The sequence below is a fragment of the Mytilus trossulus genome, chromosome 4 (genome assembly GCF_036588685.1).
Source record: "Mytilus trossulus isolate FHL-02 chromosome 4, PNRI_Mtr1.1.1.hap1, whole genome shotgun sequence".
NCBI classification, from domain to species: Eukaryota; Metazoa; Mollusca; class Bivalvia; order Mytilida; family Mytilidae; genus Mytilus; species Mytilus trossulus.
The window spans coordinates 64289577-64307950 of record NC_086376.1 but is presented as its reverse complement, the minus strand read 5'-3'; the positions used below and the strand labels follow the sequence as shown (position 1 = coordinate 64307950).

The 18374-nt window shown below is 31.2% G+C and overlaps 1 protein-coding gene and 1 long non-coding RNA gene across 2 annotated transcripts; one reads left to right on the top strand and one right to left on the bottom strand.

The window, feature by feature from the left end:
- Nucleotides 1-2104: 2104 nt before the first annotated feature.
- LOC134715748 (uncharacterized) lies at nucleotides 2105-7410 on the bottom strand. The gene is made up of 3 exons (XR_010106798.1): nucleotides 7155-7410; nucleotides 2946-3087; nucleotides 2105-2327 (listed from the first exon to the last, which is right to left on the bottom strand). It is a non-coding gene; the product is annotated as an uncharacterized LOC134715748 (long non-coding RNA).
- A 6564-nt stretch (nucleotides 7411-13974) lies between these two features.
- LOC134716738 (keratin-associated protein 19-2-like) lies at nucleotides 13975-15305 on the top strand. The gene is made up of 2 exons (XM_063579743.1): nucleotides 13975-14689; nucleotides 15286-15305. Exons 1-2 carry the CDS (start codon nucleotides 13975-13977, stop codon nucleotides 15303-15305), a joined length of 735 nt encoding a protein of 244 aa, XP_063435813.1.
- The last annotated feature ends 3069 nt before the right edge of the window (nucleotides 15306-18374 follow it).

Genomic DNA, 18374 nt, shown 5'->3' with positions numbered 1-18374 from the left:
TTTAAATAATACCATATCTATTTTCCGTTCAAATCTGCACCCATTATTTGCTACTATTTCCCGAAAACAATGTTTCATAACAGAAAAAAAATGATTTACAATTAAATCAAGCAAAGAATAACACATTTTAACAGGATGAACGTTAATTGTGATCTGAACACCTGCGCTTATCAATTACTGTGGTAAGAATATTTCAGATTTTTAAAAAATAATACCATATCTTTTTTCAGTACAAATCTGCACCCATCATTTGCTACTTTTTCCCGAAAACATGTTTTACAACTGAAGAAAAAATAATTTACAATTAAATCAAGCAAAGACTATACAGCTCAAATTAACCCGTTTTAACTATTTTTAAGTTGTATATTTTATAATTTATATTAAACTATAAAATTAAGATTATATATGTACAGGTCATATCAACGCACAGTTTTTCTGCGGTCTGTCATTTATTTAGATTTAAACCAATCATCTTGGTGGATTCGGTTATATTTTTCGTCTTCGATCGTCCTGAAAGTGAATGAAATATTGGCCACTGCACGTTAAAGTATCAAAACTGAATTAATAGTTCGACTCCGGTCAAATGTGACCAATTGAATTGTTATTTTAATCACTACGGATATGTCCAGATTTCTTTTAACGGTCTGTTAGAGAACGTATTGAGATGTCCATCCATTGTCCAGACATGTTTTAACACCAGAAAAAGGAAACCACCGAAAAATTTAGATGCCATCAAGGCAACGATATTTCTCCACACAAGACAGTTGAATTTAAGGATCGAACAATTATTTGAAACTTTGTACACAGTAAAATGTTTGAAAAGTACGACAACTTTATGTCATGAATATTCTGAACGTTGACAAATTTCAAACGAGTAGCAATTCCTTATAATGAAACCCTGTCATTGAGAAATTAATAACTACAATAAATTGTTTTATTTCTCAGAATACAAATTGCTGTTTTCAACTACAAAGAGAGTTCCAAATTAATCAAATTGTGAAAAAAAAAGACGTGGTAGGAGTGATAACGCTTTACAATAGTCCAAATGACACATAAATTACTATATTATAATTTATGTTAGTATGTTCTGGACCATATGAGTATTTGGAACGTACGCGTACGGTATGAACCGTATGTGTACTTTTTTCAAAATACTCGTGGGGTCTGGACCGTATGTGTACTTTTTCAAAATACTCCTACGGTCTGGCTAATTTTAACCAAGTTCACTGATTAGACTAAAATATATATTACAGATCAAGATAACAACAATTTTATTATGGAAATAAATTAAGTAATAAAAAAATAAGGATTCATATAGACAATTAAATAAATACTTAATTTCAATTAAAATCCAATGTTCACTTATTCATCTTATTCATGTAATTGTAATAAAATTGATTTTTAAAATCCAATAAAAGATATGTTCCAGCTTGAACTAGACCGTACAAGTATACGCATACGTGGCGCATACGGTCCGGACCGTACGCGTATTGTCCAAATACTCATATTGTCACGAGTATACGCATACGGTCCGGACCATACGCGTATTGTCCAAATACTCATGGTCTGGATCAAATTTATTACTTTTTTATTAATGATTTTCAGTAATGATTGATAAGTTTGTAGGGGGATATTGAACATGCAATTATCGCAGCATACTGTTGGTTAAAAGGAAGTAATTAAATATAATTTCATCTAGTTTTAGTGGAAACAACATAATGAACATGGTAAGCGGAGAGTTTGGCGCCCGCTAACATGTTTAACACCGTCGCATTCTGTATGTATGGATATGAACTAAGTTAGGAACCTGTTGTTCAGTGTCGTTTGTTGCTAACTTGCTAAGTCACATATTTGCTTTTTGGTTTATTGTTTTGTGTATAACTCTGATTAGTTTTTCTCGATTAAATTGTTTAACATTTGTCATTGATGGACCTTTTATTATAGCTGATAAGTGGTACACGCTTTGATCATTGCTGAACTTTTGTTCTTAATTTTAGCGTTTTGTAAAGAGTTTTCTCATTAGCAATCTTACCCCATCACTTTATATATAAAGCCTTTTTATGACGTAACAATTGGAAATTTGAAAGGAAAAAAAAAAAGAATATTACGTATCATTAACATGATTTAATCAAAAGACAAACGGATGAAATTAAATGAAATATAGGCCATGCTTTCCCAAAAAGGTTCCGTCCTCACTACAACTTTGGATCATGTGCATGAGGGTCTGTTGAGCCGTACCCAGTACTTCATTTCAGATCCGTAGGCTAGATTCTGCCAGGATTTTTGGCCAAGTCGCCTTTAGATACCTTTAAAGGGTTTTGTCACTGCTGAATTAGAAATATAAAAATGTACACTCAATAAATAAGAATGAATCAATGCATGCAATTCCCTTTTCTCAAACACCTATTTTGAACAAACAAATAAAATGTGATGTGAAGGTTTAGCATTACGACATGCACTTTAATATGTGACATAAGTATTTTACCTACCATTTTTCTTGGAAGATACGGAAGATCGTCAGAAAATTTCAATGACTTTCGGTTTTGGAACTCATTTTCTATTGTACCAGTATTAGGTTCAGTTGAAACAGATATATGGAAATCAGTCAATATTTAGTCTAGATACTTTTTTTAATCAATATGAAACAAAGGTCTGTGAATTCGTTCTTGTTAACCAGACAATGAATTGAAGATTGTATTGGCATCAAGATAAAAAAAAATATATTTCGGTATTCTTAAACTGTAACAAGTATCTATCATAGGTCGCTGTTATCAAATTATTTTTGGTCAAGTGCGTGTTTGCTATTTTGTGTTTTTGCTGACTGGGACGATGGTTCGAGGAGAAATGTCGCGTAACATCAGTAGTATGACATAACCATATAACGTTTTTGTATGTATATTTTTCTATTTCATGATAAATCAAAATATATTTTTGTAAATAATTACCTTTCACAAAATGCTTCTCTGCATATTAATGTCATAGAAAACGTGCTCCTATTCAGGACATTCAGCTGTTAAATCTTTGGTGAAGGATTCCTGAGTGCACTAAGGACTATACAATGCCACTCTTGAAGGACTAGAAGGAGTGCTGTAATATGTATTATTTTTACATATGATATTAAATGCATAAATTTCAAATTGTATCGGAAAATAATCATAAATAAACAAGATATTCAACATTATTTAGACACGTGTCCGTTTTTCTTTGATATGCCGAAAATCGATGAACCGTCTGACACGTGCCTGTTACATTTTGTTATTAAGATCATGCTGTTAATTATATTCATAAACCATTTATTTGTAAACATCGCATATCTGCTCGCTGTTTGAATATAATACTGATCGATTTTAAAATATTGAGAGACATCTGAGATTTTGTAATATGTTTGATAAACAAGTAATTGAAGATGAATATCATTTTATTTTAGTATGTGAAAAGAATAATGAACTTCAAAAGAAATTTATCAAACCATATTATTTGAGAAAACCTTCAAATTTTGAACTCATACAACTACTATCTTTTCATAATGTTAAGGAACTTAACAATTTAGGGAATTTTTCTGGCATTAGGAATGCTTAATGTGTTATGTTTAAAATACTCTGCTGTACTGTTATGGGTATACTTACTTATATGAATTTTTGACTAATTGTTTAAATGTTAATATATTTCACTGATGTAATTGAATATTTGTAATATTTATAATTCTATAAGCTGTATTGCTGACGAATAAAAGATTATAAATCTAAACCGGAAATAAATCTCAGCTTGATTTGACATCTTAGCTTTATCCGTTAATTAATCCCAGCTTCAACATGCGTGATTTATGACAACTTATTGTTTGGTGTGTAAATATTGACACCTCTTTTTAAAAGATTTGATGTTAAAAACAACAAATGTATATACATGTACTTGTTGATATGAAAAGTATGATCTTTTTAAAAATTTTAATTTCTATTTTCAAAATAAGATTTTCTAACTGAATGTCGTGTTTTCTTTTCAATCCTATTTTCAAAGGAAACCAACAACTTTTATACAAAAATACTGCCCCAACCCTCTTTCCACAAAAAAAAAAAGAATTTGTTTGTCATTTTTTTTTTATATATAATCATTAATAAACCGCAATTGCATATTGTAAAAATTAAAGAGGTGATTGTTGGTTACTTAACGTCGTGTCATACATGCTTAGGACAATTATAATAAAGATTAATTGACAAAAGAATAAAGTGAAATGTTAGAAAAAATAACGACAGAGAACTATAGAAATGATGATCTGACATCTGTGATTTAAAATATTAAGTAGACCAATTTCAAAGAAACAAGACCTGTCCATTTAAAAAAGTTAACGAAATTATTGTAATATAGCGTAATCAATTAAATTCTTATAATGAATAAAATATTACCAGAGACATATAATACAATTTGCATTATATGTCTCTGATATTACTATTACCCCCCCCCCCCCCCTTCTGACTTCCAGGTTCTTGATACGCCCTTGTTATTTTTTCGGTATATTTTTTATACGTGTTAATCGGTATTCTTTCTCATTTTCATGTTATAAGATAACTGTTCCAGACCGTATGAGGATTTGGACCGTACACGTACGGTCTGGACCGTATGCGTACTTTTTCAAAATACTCATACGGTCGGACCGTACGCATACGGTCGGACCGTACGCGTACGGTCTGGCTAATTATAAGAGGTTGGTCAAGTTCATAAGATACAAATGTATATACCATGTATAACAGATCAACATAACTTAACTTAATTGTAATTGAAGTAAAAAATATATTTTAACTATCTTAAAAATTTACGCTAATTAATTCCGTTAATCTCGTGTATTTAGCATGCGATCTGTAATACATTAACTAAATCATGATCACTGAAATCGAAGATATAGGAAATAAACATAATGTGGGAGGATATTTTTAAAAATATTTTAGCAACTTTACAAAAATGCAAATGCAACGGAACATGCATGAACTGCAAACGTGTAAATAAAAAATAATAGTACGTTATACTTGTGGTAGCAAGTGTCACCTTGGGCGAGAGTACCAAAATAGGATTCAGATACAATTAAACAAATATTGGATTTCAATTACTCGTTAATTCATTTTATTTATATTATTGAAGTAATATTAATTTGTAAAACGAAAAAGAAAGAATGTGATATGTATTTGTTTAGATTAAACCCATATGATCAAATGACACGTATTGTTTGCTCGTACTGGACCATACGCGTATACTCATACGGTCCGACCGTTCGCGTATGGTCGGACCGTACGAGTTTACGTATACGGTCCAGACCGTACGCGTACGGTCCAAATACTCATATGGTCTGGAACATGACCACTTAAACATTTACCGGCTTTCTTGTATATGTAGAATTGCTCTATACTATAGTGTACTACTTTCCAGACACCTCGAATCGGACGGCATAACAGTTACTAAGTGGTTACTCTATTTTGTAAAAAAGAAAGACTTCCTTAATTTGATTGGATGTTGAACAGAAAAAGTAGCATGCATATAAATATATTACATATCTAAAACTTGCAAAACGCAAAAAAATATACCTCCTTTAATATTCGAACGACCAAAAGACGAGATATATATATATATGTCACAGTATGGCCTTTAACGATGTACAAAACCAATACCATTTAGTAAGCTTTAAAGAAATGGCATTCTATGCGGCCCTTACTATGAAGGGCGTTTAAAAATAAATTTAGTGGCAAAGAACGTATTTGAAGAAGAAGAAAAACGTGTCCGCTTTCATACTCCAAATCTCTCATAAAAAGGAAAAAAGATCGTACTTAAACATAATTTCTTTCGAAAGATTACAGGTAAATGTTAAATTCGATTACACAGTGTCCGTGTAATTTTGTTTGTTACCAGACTTTACCTGACATTATACAATCTTACATAATAATACCTATGTGATAATAGTATTAATGAGGATATTTGTCAATTGCAATATACAGTAATAAATAACAACCATGTCAAAACTTATTTTGTTAAAGAGTTAATGCAATGATTGTTACATAACATAATTAATCAAATCGTTAGAATGAATTATATATTAGACTTAATCGAAAATTAGAAAAAGTTCCCTTATAACTTAAATGAGGACCCAAAAAACTAGAAAGTAAAGCAGAAAGTCACAGGACAAAAAGTCACAATTCATTTTTTCTGATATTTTCTTTGAATAAAAAACGCCTATTTCTACAAAAATATTTTAGTATTTTTCTTGAACTATTGTAAATAAACCAACTTATTAACAAAATTTATCAAAAGCATATCAAACATGATGAAATGATATTTAAAAAAAACAAAATGTCAAAGTGGCTTCAGTTGGCACTTAAATGGCTTCATGGTGCCCAGAAATCTTTCTTTTGCATTAATAAATTTAAATAAATTAAATAATTTTTCAAGTATAATGACACATTTTCTAAACTTTATTATGAATATATGTATTAAAAAGTAATCATTTCAAGATAATTCTCTTACATATTCAAACAATTGTCAACAGATTATTTGTAACTTTTGTCCTGTGACTGTTAGGTGATTTTTTGTCCTGTGACTTTCTGTCCGTTTACCAAAAAATAGATAGGGCTCTCTGATCTGTTTTTGGGATTGTGATCTATTATAGATAAGAACTGTCACAAACGGCTCAAAAGGGTATAATCAATTCAAGTAAATGATAGCTAAAATACATATATGTATAGGAACATAGTCCCCTATGACTTTTTTCAAAGCGCTTTTAGGACTATAGGACATGATTTTTTTACTAAGGACATGTATGTGCCTTTAGCCTTTTTCAAACAATCGTATATTCGGAAAGTCATAGGAATCGTCTCATTACTCAAATCGACTCTTAGATGTAATTTCAATTAAACAAAGATGAAAACTTAATCGTTCTATTCTATAACATCAAATAAAAGATGAAAAAGGGTTTCAGTCAAGGGTGAGACTCCTTCCTAAAAATGGGAACTCTATATATACTTCATACAATGCTATTCTTAAATCTATCCCGAAGTCAAACTATTATTTGTTTTAAATTTCTTACGAAAATGATCTTAAATTAAAATATATTTTTTTATTTTGATCAATTATAACTGTTAAAACAAAAACAACTTGAAGAACCAAAATATAAGTACCGTATTCTATCTTTGTTTTCTCGTTGACGATATTCCATTACCAATCTTCTTTTTGCTGGATGAAAGAAATACTGTCGCTCTGTCGAAGTTCAATTGCAAAACTACATATGACAGTACTTTTTTAACCAAAGCATTTTGATTAAACCAATCAAAATACCTACATTGAAAGACTTGTTCCCTGTCCTTTAAAGGATATTTGAGATACTAGTACCCGGTACGGTATATTAGAGATAGAGGACCAGCCTATTGTATTTCTGCATGGTTTTGAATTCTAGATATCATGTGTTATTATATTATTTCTCACTGAACCTACATTTACTAGAAGTATTTTAAAATTATAAGCGAATTAAAACTGAAAAATACCGTATTCTGTCATAATAAATAAATTGAAGTGCAATCAGCAAAAGGTTCTGTTTGCAACATGTTTGTCGCGTTTATGTTACATTATTTATCAAATAGCACTAACGATATTTTTTCTATTATTTATTTATGCTTCATAGGTTTGAAGGCTGTACAGATATGATATACATGTATATACAAGTTTGAACAACGTTCGAACCTATGACATTGCTTTGGATTTTGTGCATGCAAAACAAATTTCTTGGTAGAGGTGTCTAAATACAGCACAAATAACGTTTTTAAAAGACCGAACAGTGAACAAGTATATTTTGACAAAACGCATTTGACTGACAGGTCGAACAAAGGATGTTAATCCTATGTTCAGTATTTTAGTACTTGATTCAATATAGTAACACTTTTTTCGTAATTTTTTGTTGTAAAACTTGTACTTTATTAAATCAAGATTTGTTTGCTTTTGTTTTTGTGAGGGCGAGAAAAAGTAAACTTGAAGTAGTTGAAAACCATACAGGTACATACACATGTCCGACTTTTTTTTAATATGTCGGAATTATATGCCATAATATAGAAAGCAAAACATAACCAATTAATCAACTGCCATGGACATAGTTTTGTTTTGTAATTCCAAAATGTTTTTAATCAAAATATAAATAAAATAGATAATTTGCTTCGGTTTAAAACATATGCGGCATGGGCTTTGCTCATTGTTGGGCGCCGTACGGTGACCTATAGTTGTTAATTTCTGTGTCATGTTTGTCTCTTGTGGACAGTTGTCTCATTGGCAATCATACCACATCGTCTTTTTTTATATGTGTCTGTGTGTGGAACAAAAATACAGGAACCAAAACAATTTGGAAAGTGGAACTTCTTATTGTCCTTTTATTTAGCTGATCATCAAACGTCTTTAAATTTTGCTCATAGGAATCTTTACTCTACAATCATTTACGGTACCAACGAAACAAACACAGAAATAGGACAAGTAGCTCCTCATAACATATCATTTCCCTTGTGTAACTCTGTTAACTTATATAATAAATATTTGTTCAGATTTCTCATGCCTCATGCGTAGGCCTCAAAATATTTATGTACGATACATTGACCACTGTTATACTACTAGTTCCAATCTATATAGAATTCTTATAAATAGCAAACGGCGAAAATCCAATTTCAAACAAAAAGAAATATATATTAATATCAAATGGAATGAAGTTAGGTGATATCTAATCGCCATCGTGGCGGGTTGAGCATACGTTTACGACTTTTCCTTCCATAGACATGTAGGTTGAAAAATCACAAATGTTCATGTAAAATTGTAACCAATTATTTTGATACATTTCCATGTCTTCATATGAATTGGTAAAACAGTTAACAGTAATTAAGTAATTTTTATTATAGTGACATGTGTAATATATCAGTTCAGTAAAGTTCAAAATATATATTACATACACAACAAGTGTGGACACAGATTAGTGTGGATAGTATGTTTGGAGGTGTGACAGTGTTTTATATGACAAAAGGAGTTCTGCGATTTTCCTATATGGTGTTATTAATAATGTTAACTGAGACACTAATTGCATTAATTACCAAATGATTTTTATGATAGAATATGGCCGTGTTCACACCAAACGCCGTGTACAGTAAGCATGTTTACACTTGGTTTAATGTAATCTACACTAGTTTCACATAAGATTTGTCCAAATCTATACACCTTGTTTAGTTATCTGTACATAAGATTTGTTCACACTTGTAAACTATATGTCATTTAAATGTCATTACGTAGAACCGAACTCAAATTTTCGAACAACTTTTCTAGCAGTAAGGGAACGACCATTTGACCTAAAAAAAAAGGGGAGGATGGATTTTCCCACAATTTGATTAAAAAAAAACGGGTCATACAGATGATAAAAATGAAAATATAGTCTGATTCCAAAGTTTCCCCATACATTATGGTGTTAAATATTGAATTGGTACCATCGAACAAAATTGAATATTAACTTTCGCGCGAGAAAAAATTCAGACTAAGACCCCCCCCCCCCTTTTTAGGTAAAGTGGTTGCTCCTTTAAAAAGTCATTTTGGATGATTTGCAGAAGTTTAAAGATGCCTCGACTACGCATTAAAAATATAGGCTGCATCAGCGTGCTTAAAGACAAAGAAACAGAATTGCGATGTTAAGGATCACTACATTTCTATCTTTTCTGTTTGTTTCAAATTATATTTTTTCTCCAATGAGTATTTAGCAAAAAAGTTTTTTGTTTTTGTTATTTCTTACTATCTAACGGATCTGAGATACTAAACCTCACCCTTTTTCAGTAATGCATTTTTGAGTGAATCATTGTTTGAGTAAAGGCCAGTGGCAAATATTTCTGTCAGTGTGTACGTCCAGTCGATTCGGGAAGACCTTTTCAAATGGATTATGTGTTCGGCAATAATGGTGAATGAGTCTTGTCTGTCTTGATATGGGGTTAATAAGGCTAAGTGTTTTTATAACAAATAAATATATCAAGTATAGAAAAATATTTTTGTAAATAACTTTATTCATAAGTGTTATAAGTATCAATTTTATATAAAAATTGCTTCTTTTTTTAAATATACATGGGAAAATCAGAGTTCTGAATGCTTATTTTTGTGTACACTTAACCTACACAAGGCCTACATCGACTATCGACTGCATGTATACAAAACATGATTTACACTACATGTAAACATTGAGTTTTATCAATGGGAACGTAATTATGTTTAGTTTATGTGTGAGTTACACGAACACAACACCAAATTTAGGTCAATGTGAACACGGCCTATGTTCCACATCTTTGATTTTGGATACATTTTGTAGCTAGGAGAGCAACACATAAAATTTTAGTTTACATTTGTTTATATAATAACAATCATTGAGGTTTCTGTAATCAACATCAATGTGAAATCATAATGCAGAGACTCTAAAGACACATGCAGCGCTTATGTGAACCCTTGTTCGGTTGCTTTCTGTCAAATTAGTTTTTTTCTAACCGGGTTTTAAAAACCATTATTTAAGAATTGAATGCTTCTTTTTGTAACTCCATCGGGATGTAAAAGCGTTGAACGAAGTACATTTTGTACGAAGCGCGGAAGCGCTCTATTTAAAAAAATGTGCACACGGTCTACGCTATTACAACCTTACGAAGTTACAAAGTGAAGCATTCAATACTTATAATTACATTTCTTTTAGCTAGGATCATGAAAACACGGTTTTTCTCAAGTTTTCATTTAACTTACTTGTGCACTTTATTGTGGAACCTCGGCGTGTCATTATGCATGAGAAATTTTATTGTGTTATGAAGTTGATTAAGGAATAACGCGAGATTGCAATGTAGCCAATCAAAATAACGTGTTATAATGAAACATACATCTACTGTAATTATATCTTCATGGCAATGGTTTAATCTTTGTTATATATTATGTAAGATGTTGTAAGATTGCCAATGACTAAATGTTATCCTCTGTATGTTGTCGCAAGGCCCTCAACAATGAGTCAGATTCATGTTTTGTTTCATAGTGGACATTTACGACACCCTTATTTGAAAGAGAGACATTTCTGAAGTAAAACCGATCCCAGAATTATTTTGCGATTTAAAAAAAGTAAAAAAAAATTCAGACATCATTTTTGTACCAGAAACAAAAGGAACCACGAAATGTTTAATTTTAATCTTTGACCAACCTGATGTTCCAAGTTTAATTTCCATAATCATGACGACCTCTATACTCCACAAAGAATTTATATTAAATGTGAAATAAGTGAAGAAAGTGTTTCGTGATAAATGTACTGACCCATTAAAGGGCATTTGAAGTATACAAATACAAGAAAGATATATTTGATTTGAATACCAAATATTCATCTCTCTTTCATTTATCTCTTTCTTATTCGTGTTACTTTTTATATATATCATCACAGAAACAAGCTATTGGAACCATATTTAACGTATAACTCTTATGAAAAAACTACACCTATTTGTCACTGCACGAACTCATTATTAAACTGAATTTTAATTTCAAGCACTGAGAAGGACTTCAATCTGTTATTTTTACGAATGTTTACTTGATTTTGATTTAAACGTTCTCCTGAAACACAAAAAGGCCATAAAAATGTGCTCCGGAATATTCCGGACTGGATTGCAATTTCAAAATTGGGCATGGTAAGTGAGTCCGGAATATTCCGGAGTGGTCGGAGTCCGGAGCCAAGGTGACTCCGGAATATTCCGTACCAGTCCGGAATATTCCGGAGTAAGGGAATCGGGATTCACGTCCAGGTCCGGAATATTCCGGAGTGGTCCGGAATATTCCGGAGTGAGGGAATCGGGATTCACCTGGGTCCGGAATATTCCGGAGTGGTCCGGACAGATCCGGAGTGAGGGAACGGGGATTCAGGCGGAGGGAATCGGGATTCGGGCGGAGGGAGGATCCCTTTTGCAACTACCTAAATTTTCACAACTTAATATAACAGAAATATCTTAGTATACTAAAGCGCTCAGTTGCAGTTTAAACTACAAAAAATCTAGTTTTAAACTGATCTGTTAAAAATTATTGAATCTATGCCAAAATCTTTTCATACACTTTTATACCTAAATTTTTTTTTAGTATAGTTTGAATGAACCAGACACTTATAGATTTGTCTATTCTAATTGTTTTGTTAAGTTAATTTTGACTCGACTTTGTACTGTAATAAATTGTACTGAGTTGTCTAGCAATTATGTGGTATTATTGAGGCAAAAATATCCTCACTCGAGTTAAATCATATTTTTACTGGATTCTTCTGAACCAATTTATCATACATATTTTGTAAAAAAAAAAGGTATCTATAAATGGATGTACGTACTGTATAAGACTGACACAATAACTCGCGACAGGGAACGTAAAACTCTCAATAACAAGAAGTCTTATATTGTTTCAGACAAGAAACCAATTCTTCTTATACCTATTCATACCACGGTTTAAATTATTCGCTGTATTTGACACAATATTTTTGAATTTTGGGTCTTCAATGCTCTTCACCTTTATACCTGTTTGGATTTCTAACTTTTTTGTTTTGAGCGTCACAGATGAGACATGCAGACGAAACGCGCGTCTGGTAAATTATAAGCCTGGTACCTTTGATGACCAATAAGAGCTTGTTGTATTGATTTATTAGACTCCTGTCATATTCAATTCTACATGTGACATGAGTGTCATCAATATTGTATCATCTCAATTAAAACAAATGTGTACATACTTAATCAATTTAATATGATAGCAACAAGTGTAAAATTATTCAAGCATTCATTTCATATCTGAACAGGTAGTAATACTATGGCCATCTCAGTGTCATTTCAATGTCAATAACATGTTCGAACTACAATATTTGACTGGTACATTCGACGGAACTCTATTTACAATAAGTTTTGAACAATGCAAAGCCTTCTCAAAAATGATATTTTACACACATTAAAATTCGTTTAAATCCATCAGGCAGCAATTATATTTTCGGGTGAAGCATTAATCCATATATAAGTATAAATTATATTATATATAAAAAAATGTAACATTTTCAAAGTGGGGAGGTAAGAAAGAAATTTGAAAAAACCTATGGCATTTCAACTCGAGAGAAAAACACCACATGTAACATTGTGATAGACATACGGGAAATCCCCCCTGTATACAGCGAAACCATAGATAGGAATACCACATATTACAAAAAACACATAAGACCATATCTTACACAACAAGAACACATAGGTTTAAACAAAAATGCTACTATACAATCGGCAATAAATAATTGATAACATAACTTCCTACCACTATGGTTAACCTTTTTATATATACATCCTCTATTAAAACGTTTCGTTTTTGGTAAAATGTCTATTTTATAACTAATTATAATGAATTGTGTGGTCAATGACTATGTCATATATAGGACATCAATTTATAAATTATCATTCTGAGAAAGCCGGTAAGTTTAAGAACTCAAATGCGTTTTTCAGATTCATATGAGCCTATATAGGGAAACTTATACTTAAGGCTACGCTAAATATCATAAAAACAGATAAGAAAACAACGTAGAAAATCGAATAAATTACGTTTGTCTGAGCCAGATGTTCATCTTTAAAAGAGGGGTGAACGATACAAGAGGGACAGTCCAAATCGATAGATCGAAAATAAACTGACAACGCCATGGTTAAAAAAGAAAAAGACAAACAGACAAATAATAGAACACAATACACAATATAGAATACTAAAACTAAGCAACACGAGCCCCACATAAAACTGTGGTTGATACCAGGTGCTCCGGCCTGGAAAGCAGATCTTGCTACACTTTTTACTGTGTTATTTTTTTTTGTAGTATGCACATTGCTGGTTTTAAATTTTTGATTTGGCAATACATTTTTGTGTTCTTCATAGTTCAACACATTTTTATTGAAAAGTTATTGATTTTACTTTTAGAACCAACCCACCATGTCACTTAAAGCTTTCATGTGTTTGTCGATCGTCGGGCTAGTAGCAGCAGAGGCTGGAAAAAAGGGATACAGTCCAAAGTATAATTTGAAAACATATGGCAATCCGTTGGGACCACTCTTGGGTGGGAATAGATTTCAAGGAAATAACGGCGCTGGATATCATTTGAATGGCCTATCTGGATATGGACATGGTATCTATACAAACAACTTGTATGGATTAGGTTCACCATTACATTATGGCAGCAAAGTCGGGTATAACAACTATGGCTTCCAAAGTGGATTTCCAGGATACGGGTTCATGAATGGAAGAGGTTTGAATGTATTAGGTGGTTATGAAAATTACGATGTCTATGGTAATGGAGTTATGCCATCCAAGGGATATGGATTCGGCCAAGGACTTGGTGGATACGGAGGGTATAACAAATTAATTGGTTCTGGAGCATTTGGTATTGGTCGTGTAAATGGGTATAGATCTTTTGGTATCGGTGGCATCAATGGTTACGGGGCATATGGTATGAGTGGTTTCGGCGGTGTTGGAGGAATTGGTGGCATCAAAGGTGACGGAGCATATGGTATAGGTGGTTTTGCTGGAATTGGTGATTTGAATGGTAATAGAGCATATGGTTTGGGTGGTCTGAATAATTATGGATCACACAGTATTGGTGGATACAGAAACCAAAAATACGGATACAGTGGTGTTGGTAAATTTGGAGGTAAGTCATTTCAAATCATTCAATAGAAAGATAAGTAAGATAAGATTTTTTTCTTACAAATTTATTTTTGTTAAAGTAAATTCATGATATTCAAAAGTAAAATCACAAAAATACTGAATTTCGAGGAAAATTCAAAACCGAACGTTTATAATCAAATGGCAAAATCAAAATCTCAAACAACTGTCAAATAAATTACATCACAATAACATTAAATAAGGAAATGATTGTAGTTGATCAGCTGCATAAATATTCATTGGTCAATTGAACATAATATCAAAAGGATTGGATTTTTGTATGCGTCTTATTTTGCAATAACACAGGTATTCCTATATAGCGGTTGTGATATTTGCTTGTTTTGATCAGTATTTCCCACCAATAAGGGAAATATACAGAAAAAAAACATATAAAACATGAAGAAATAGCATATAAAATGAAGGAATAATAATTAAGAATTATAACTATGAACATTTTAAAAGTACTTTATATTTGCGCTTTTAACAATTTGAAATCCGTATGTTATGGAATATTTTTTGCAAAAAGACAAACACAATTCTTTGACATTTCTATAAAATAAACTCTTTGTATTTGTTTTTTAGGTAAAAAAGGAACATATTAGAAATCCATGGTTATTGAGGAGAAGTCGATGGTTTTATACACATTTGTTACATGTTTGATTATGATTTATACTAATTAAACTGAATATATACTATTTTTTGTTGTTTTGTCTAGTTTACCTTTTGATATTATGAGCAATTTAGTTGTAACTTACTCTAAAGAGACCATGGAAAATGTTAGGCCAAAGAAGAGCAGACGACACCACAGGAAAAACAAAAACTAACAACTAAAATATAAAATTATTCCAATGGGTTTTAATTTTGCACCCTTTCTTTTCGTGTATTCGTATAAAGCAAACTTCCTTCAGAACCTTCTAAATGACTAAAAGCAGAACACATCTTGTTTTATTGTTCAATTTTACTTTACAGATATAATAATGACGTCCTATCACTAAATAGCCTATTCCCGAATGTGACTGTTATACCAAGTGTGAATTGCATTGCGTTTTTACTTTATTCTGTACATCCAACATGCATGTATTGAATTTTTGATGTTTCTGTTATGATTTCGGTTGTTTAATTTGTTATGTCTGGTCGTTCGTTATCCAAATTATTATGAAATCGCTTCCCATAACATGATTGCCATGAAAATTGAAATTTTAATTTGTCTGTTCAATATTACCGAATGAATTTTGGGAATCCGCATAATATAGTGTATTTTTTCCTTGGTAACCGTATTATAAAGGTATTTTAAAATAAGGATTTCTGTTCATTCGTCTCTAAATATTGACCTGGTCCTAACATTATATTTCGGTAAATTTTCAATTCAATCACATTAACACTTTATAAGCCAATCCAATATACAGATTTACCTTTATGACGAACAGACAAACTAAACTAAAATGATGAGTTTGGTGGATATTAGAGCAAACAGTCTGTAATCCGATGGGTATTAAGAGGGCACCATTAGTATCTGATCTATGTTTGTACTGATATGAAACGATAGTGATTACAAATTTTACAAAAAAAATAGTTTTTTAAAGTTCATTAGTTTTACTTTTGATATATGGATGATGTGCTAACCCCTTAACATTCAAATATTCATCCTCACATGCATTTTTATATACAAGTGGAGTGTTAATAAAAGATACCACAAAAACAATTAAAATTCGGCTTCATTCCTTGATCTTTTCCACAATATTGACACAGATGGACGACTTCAAACTAGAATCTATGACAAACCTTATGAGTTATACTTTTCAAATGTCAATCAACCAATTTTTTGTACGGGCATTTCCTTGCCTTTGTCGAACGAGTGGTTGGTACAGGTATCAAAGATACCAGGATTAGAGTTTAGTACGGAAGACGCGCGTTTCGTCTACATAAGACTTAAAAATATAAAGGCTGTCATGGTGATAACTCAGCATTTTTTTTTTTAAACATTTGTAAGTTAGTTATTCAAAGGAAGTTTAATGCAACTGTTTAAGGGATTTTGGTTAATAATATTAACTTATATCACTCATTCAGTCAAAAATGTGGGAAGTTTGAATAACTATTAAACTAACCATATAGTTAAATTACATGTTCTTAGAAGTTACTTTCTATGTATGTTGGCGTTTGTTTTTGTAGCTGCTCAATGTTTATTTTGTTTTGTTGTTTTCCTCAAATAGTTGATGTGTTTCCTCGGTTGTAATTTATGACCCGAATTTATTTCCACTAAATCGATTGATGACTTATGGTTAACGGTATACTACTATTGTCTTTATTTCAAATGAAATATTAATGAGACTAATTTGATTTTGTACCGATCATTGTTTTTATGACATAAGTCACCAAAAACAGATTAAACTGACTATTTGTCTTTTGGGTAAAAGAGTAGTGGTGCTTTCCTTCAAACAAACCACAAAAAAATTGAAATATCTAAGACACAAAATGACGAATGTACGCTTTTCTATGCGTGCTTATTAGAATTGAAGTTGAGAACAAATTGAACTGTAGATTTTTAAAGAAACCATGACATATTTAAAATGTTTAAAAAAGACTAGTTTAATGTAGACTTTCCCTATACATATGTAACAGTGAATTTGTATAATCAGTGATTATGTACAATCCCTTGAATTGTCGGGGATTATGAAGAATCACTGGTTAGTTTAGGAATTATATTTAATCACTAAAATTTTGGGGATTAGGTATTGTATATAAAGTCACTTACTAGTATGACTTTTGTGATTCTACATTGTCAAATCAGAATTATAATTCGAATATCAACTTTACGGATTCCTTCTTGTTTCCACCTTTTTCGAGGAATTTCTTGTATATTGGGTTATTGCATTTAACTTTCCTTAAAAATAATTTTTGAATCTTTTATTCAATACGAAATAGGGAAAAAAAACCAAGGTTTATTTCCACTGGTCGAGATTAAAGCGTAATAAAGGTGTTTACTCGACAAAACTTAATGTGTCTGTTTCAGGAAAGAAATCCTAAAGGTTGGTGAGAATCGTTTGATATCAACTCTCGTTATTTAATTTAATAAAATGACGAATGTACGCTTTTTTTATGCGTGCTTATTAGAATTGAAGTTGAGAAAAAATGAACTGTAGATTTTTAAATAAACCATGACATATTTGAAATGTTTAAAAAAAGACTAGTTTAATGTAGACTTTCCCTATACATATGTAACATAAACAGTGAATTTGTATAATCAGTGATTATGTACAATCCCTTGAGTTTTCGGGGATTATGAAGAATCACTGGTTAGTTTAGGAATTATATATAATCACTAAAATTTTGGGGATAAGGTATGATCAGTAGAAAAAAGTCAGGGACTAAATATTGTTACTAAAATGTAGAATTAGTTTTATTTATAAAGAAAATGAATATGAAATGTTATATTTTTTCTAAACATTTCGATAATTTCAAAAACTATTTCAAGGAATATTATTAAAATATTCATTGATTATAAAAGATCACTTGTTATTTTCAGGGATTATATAAAGTCACTTACTAGTATGACTTTTGTGATTCTACATTGTCAAATCAAAATTATAATTCGAATATCAATTTTACGGATTCCTTTATGTTTCCGCCTTTTTCGGGGATTTTATTGTTTATTGGGTTAATTCATTTAACTT

Excerpts from the sequence above, each read along its gene's own strand:
- LOC134716738 (XM_063579743.1), top strand. The coding sequence starts at position 13,975 with ATGTCACTTAAAGCTTTCATGTGTTTGTCGATCGTCGGGCTAGTAGCA. Across the intron at positions 14,690-15,285 it reads TGGTGTTGGTAAATTTGGAG|GTAAAAAAGGAACATATTAG; the intron begins GTAAGTCATTTC and ends TTTGTTTTTTAG.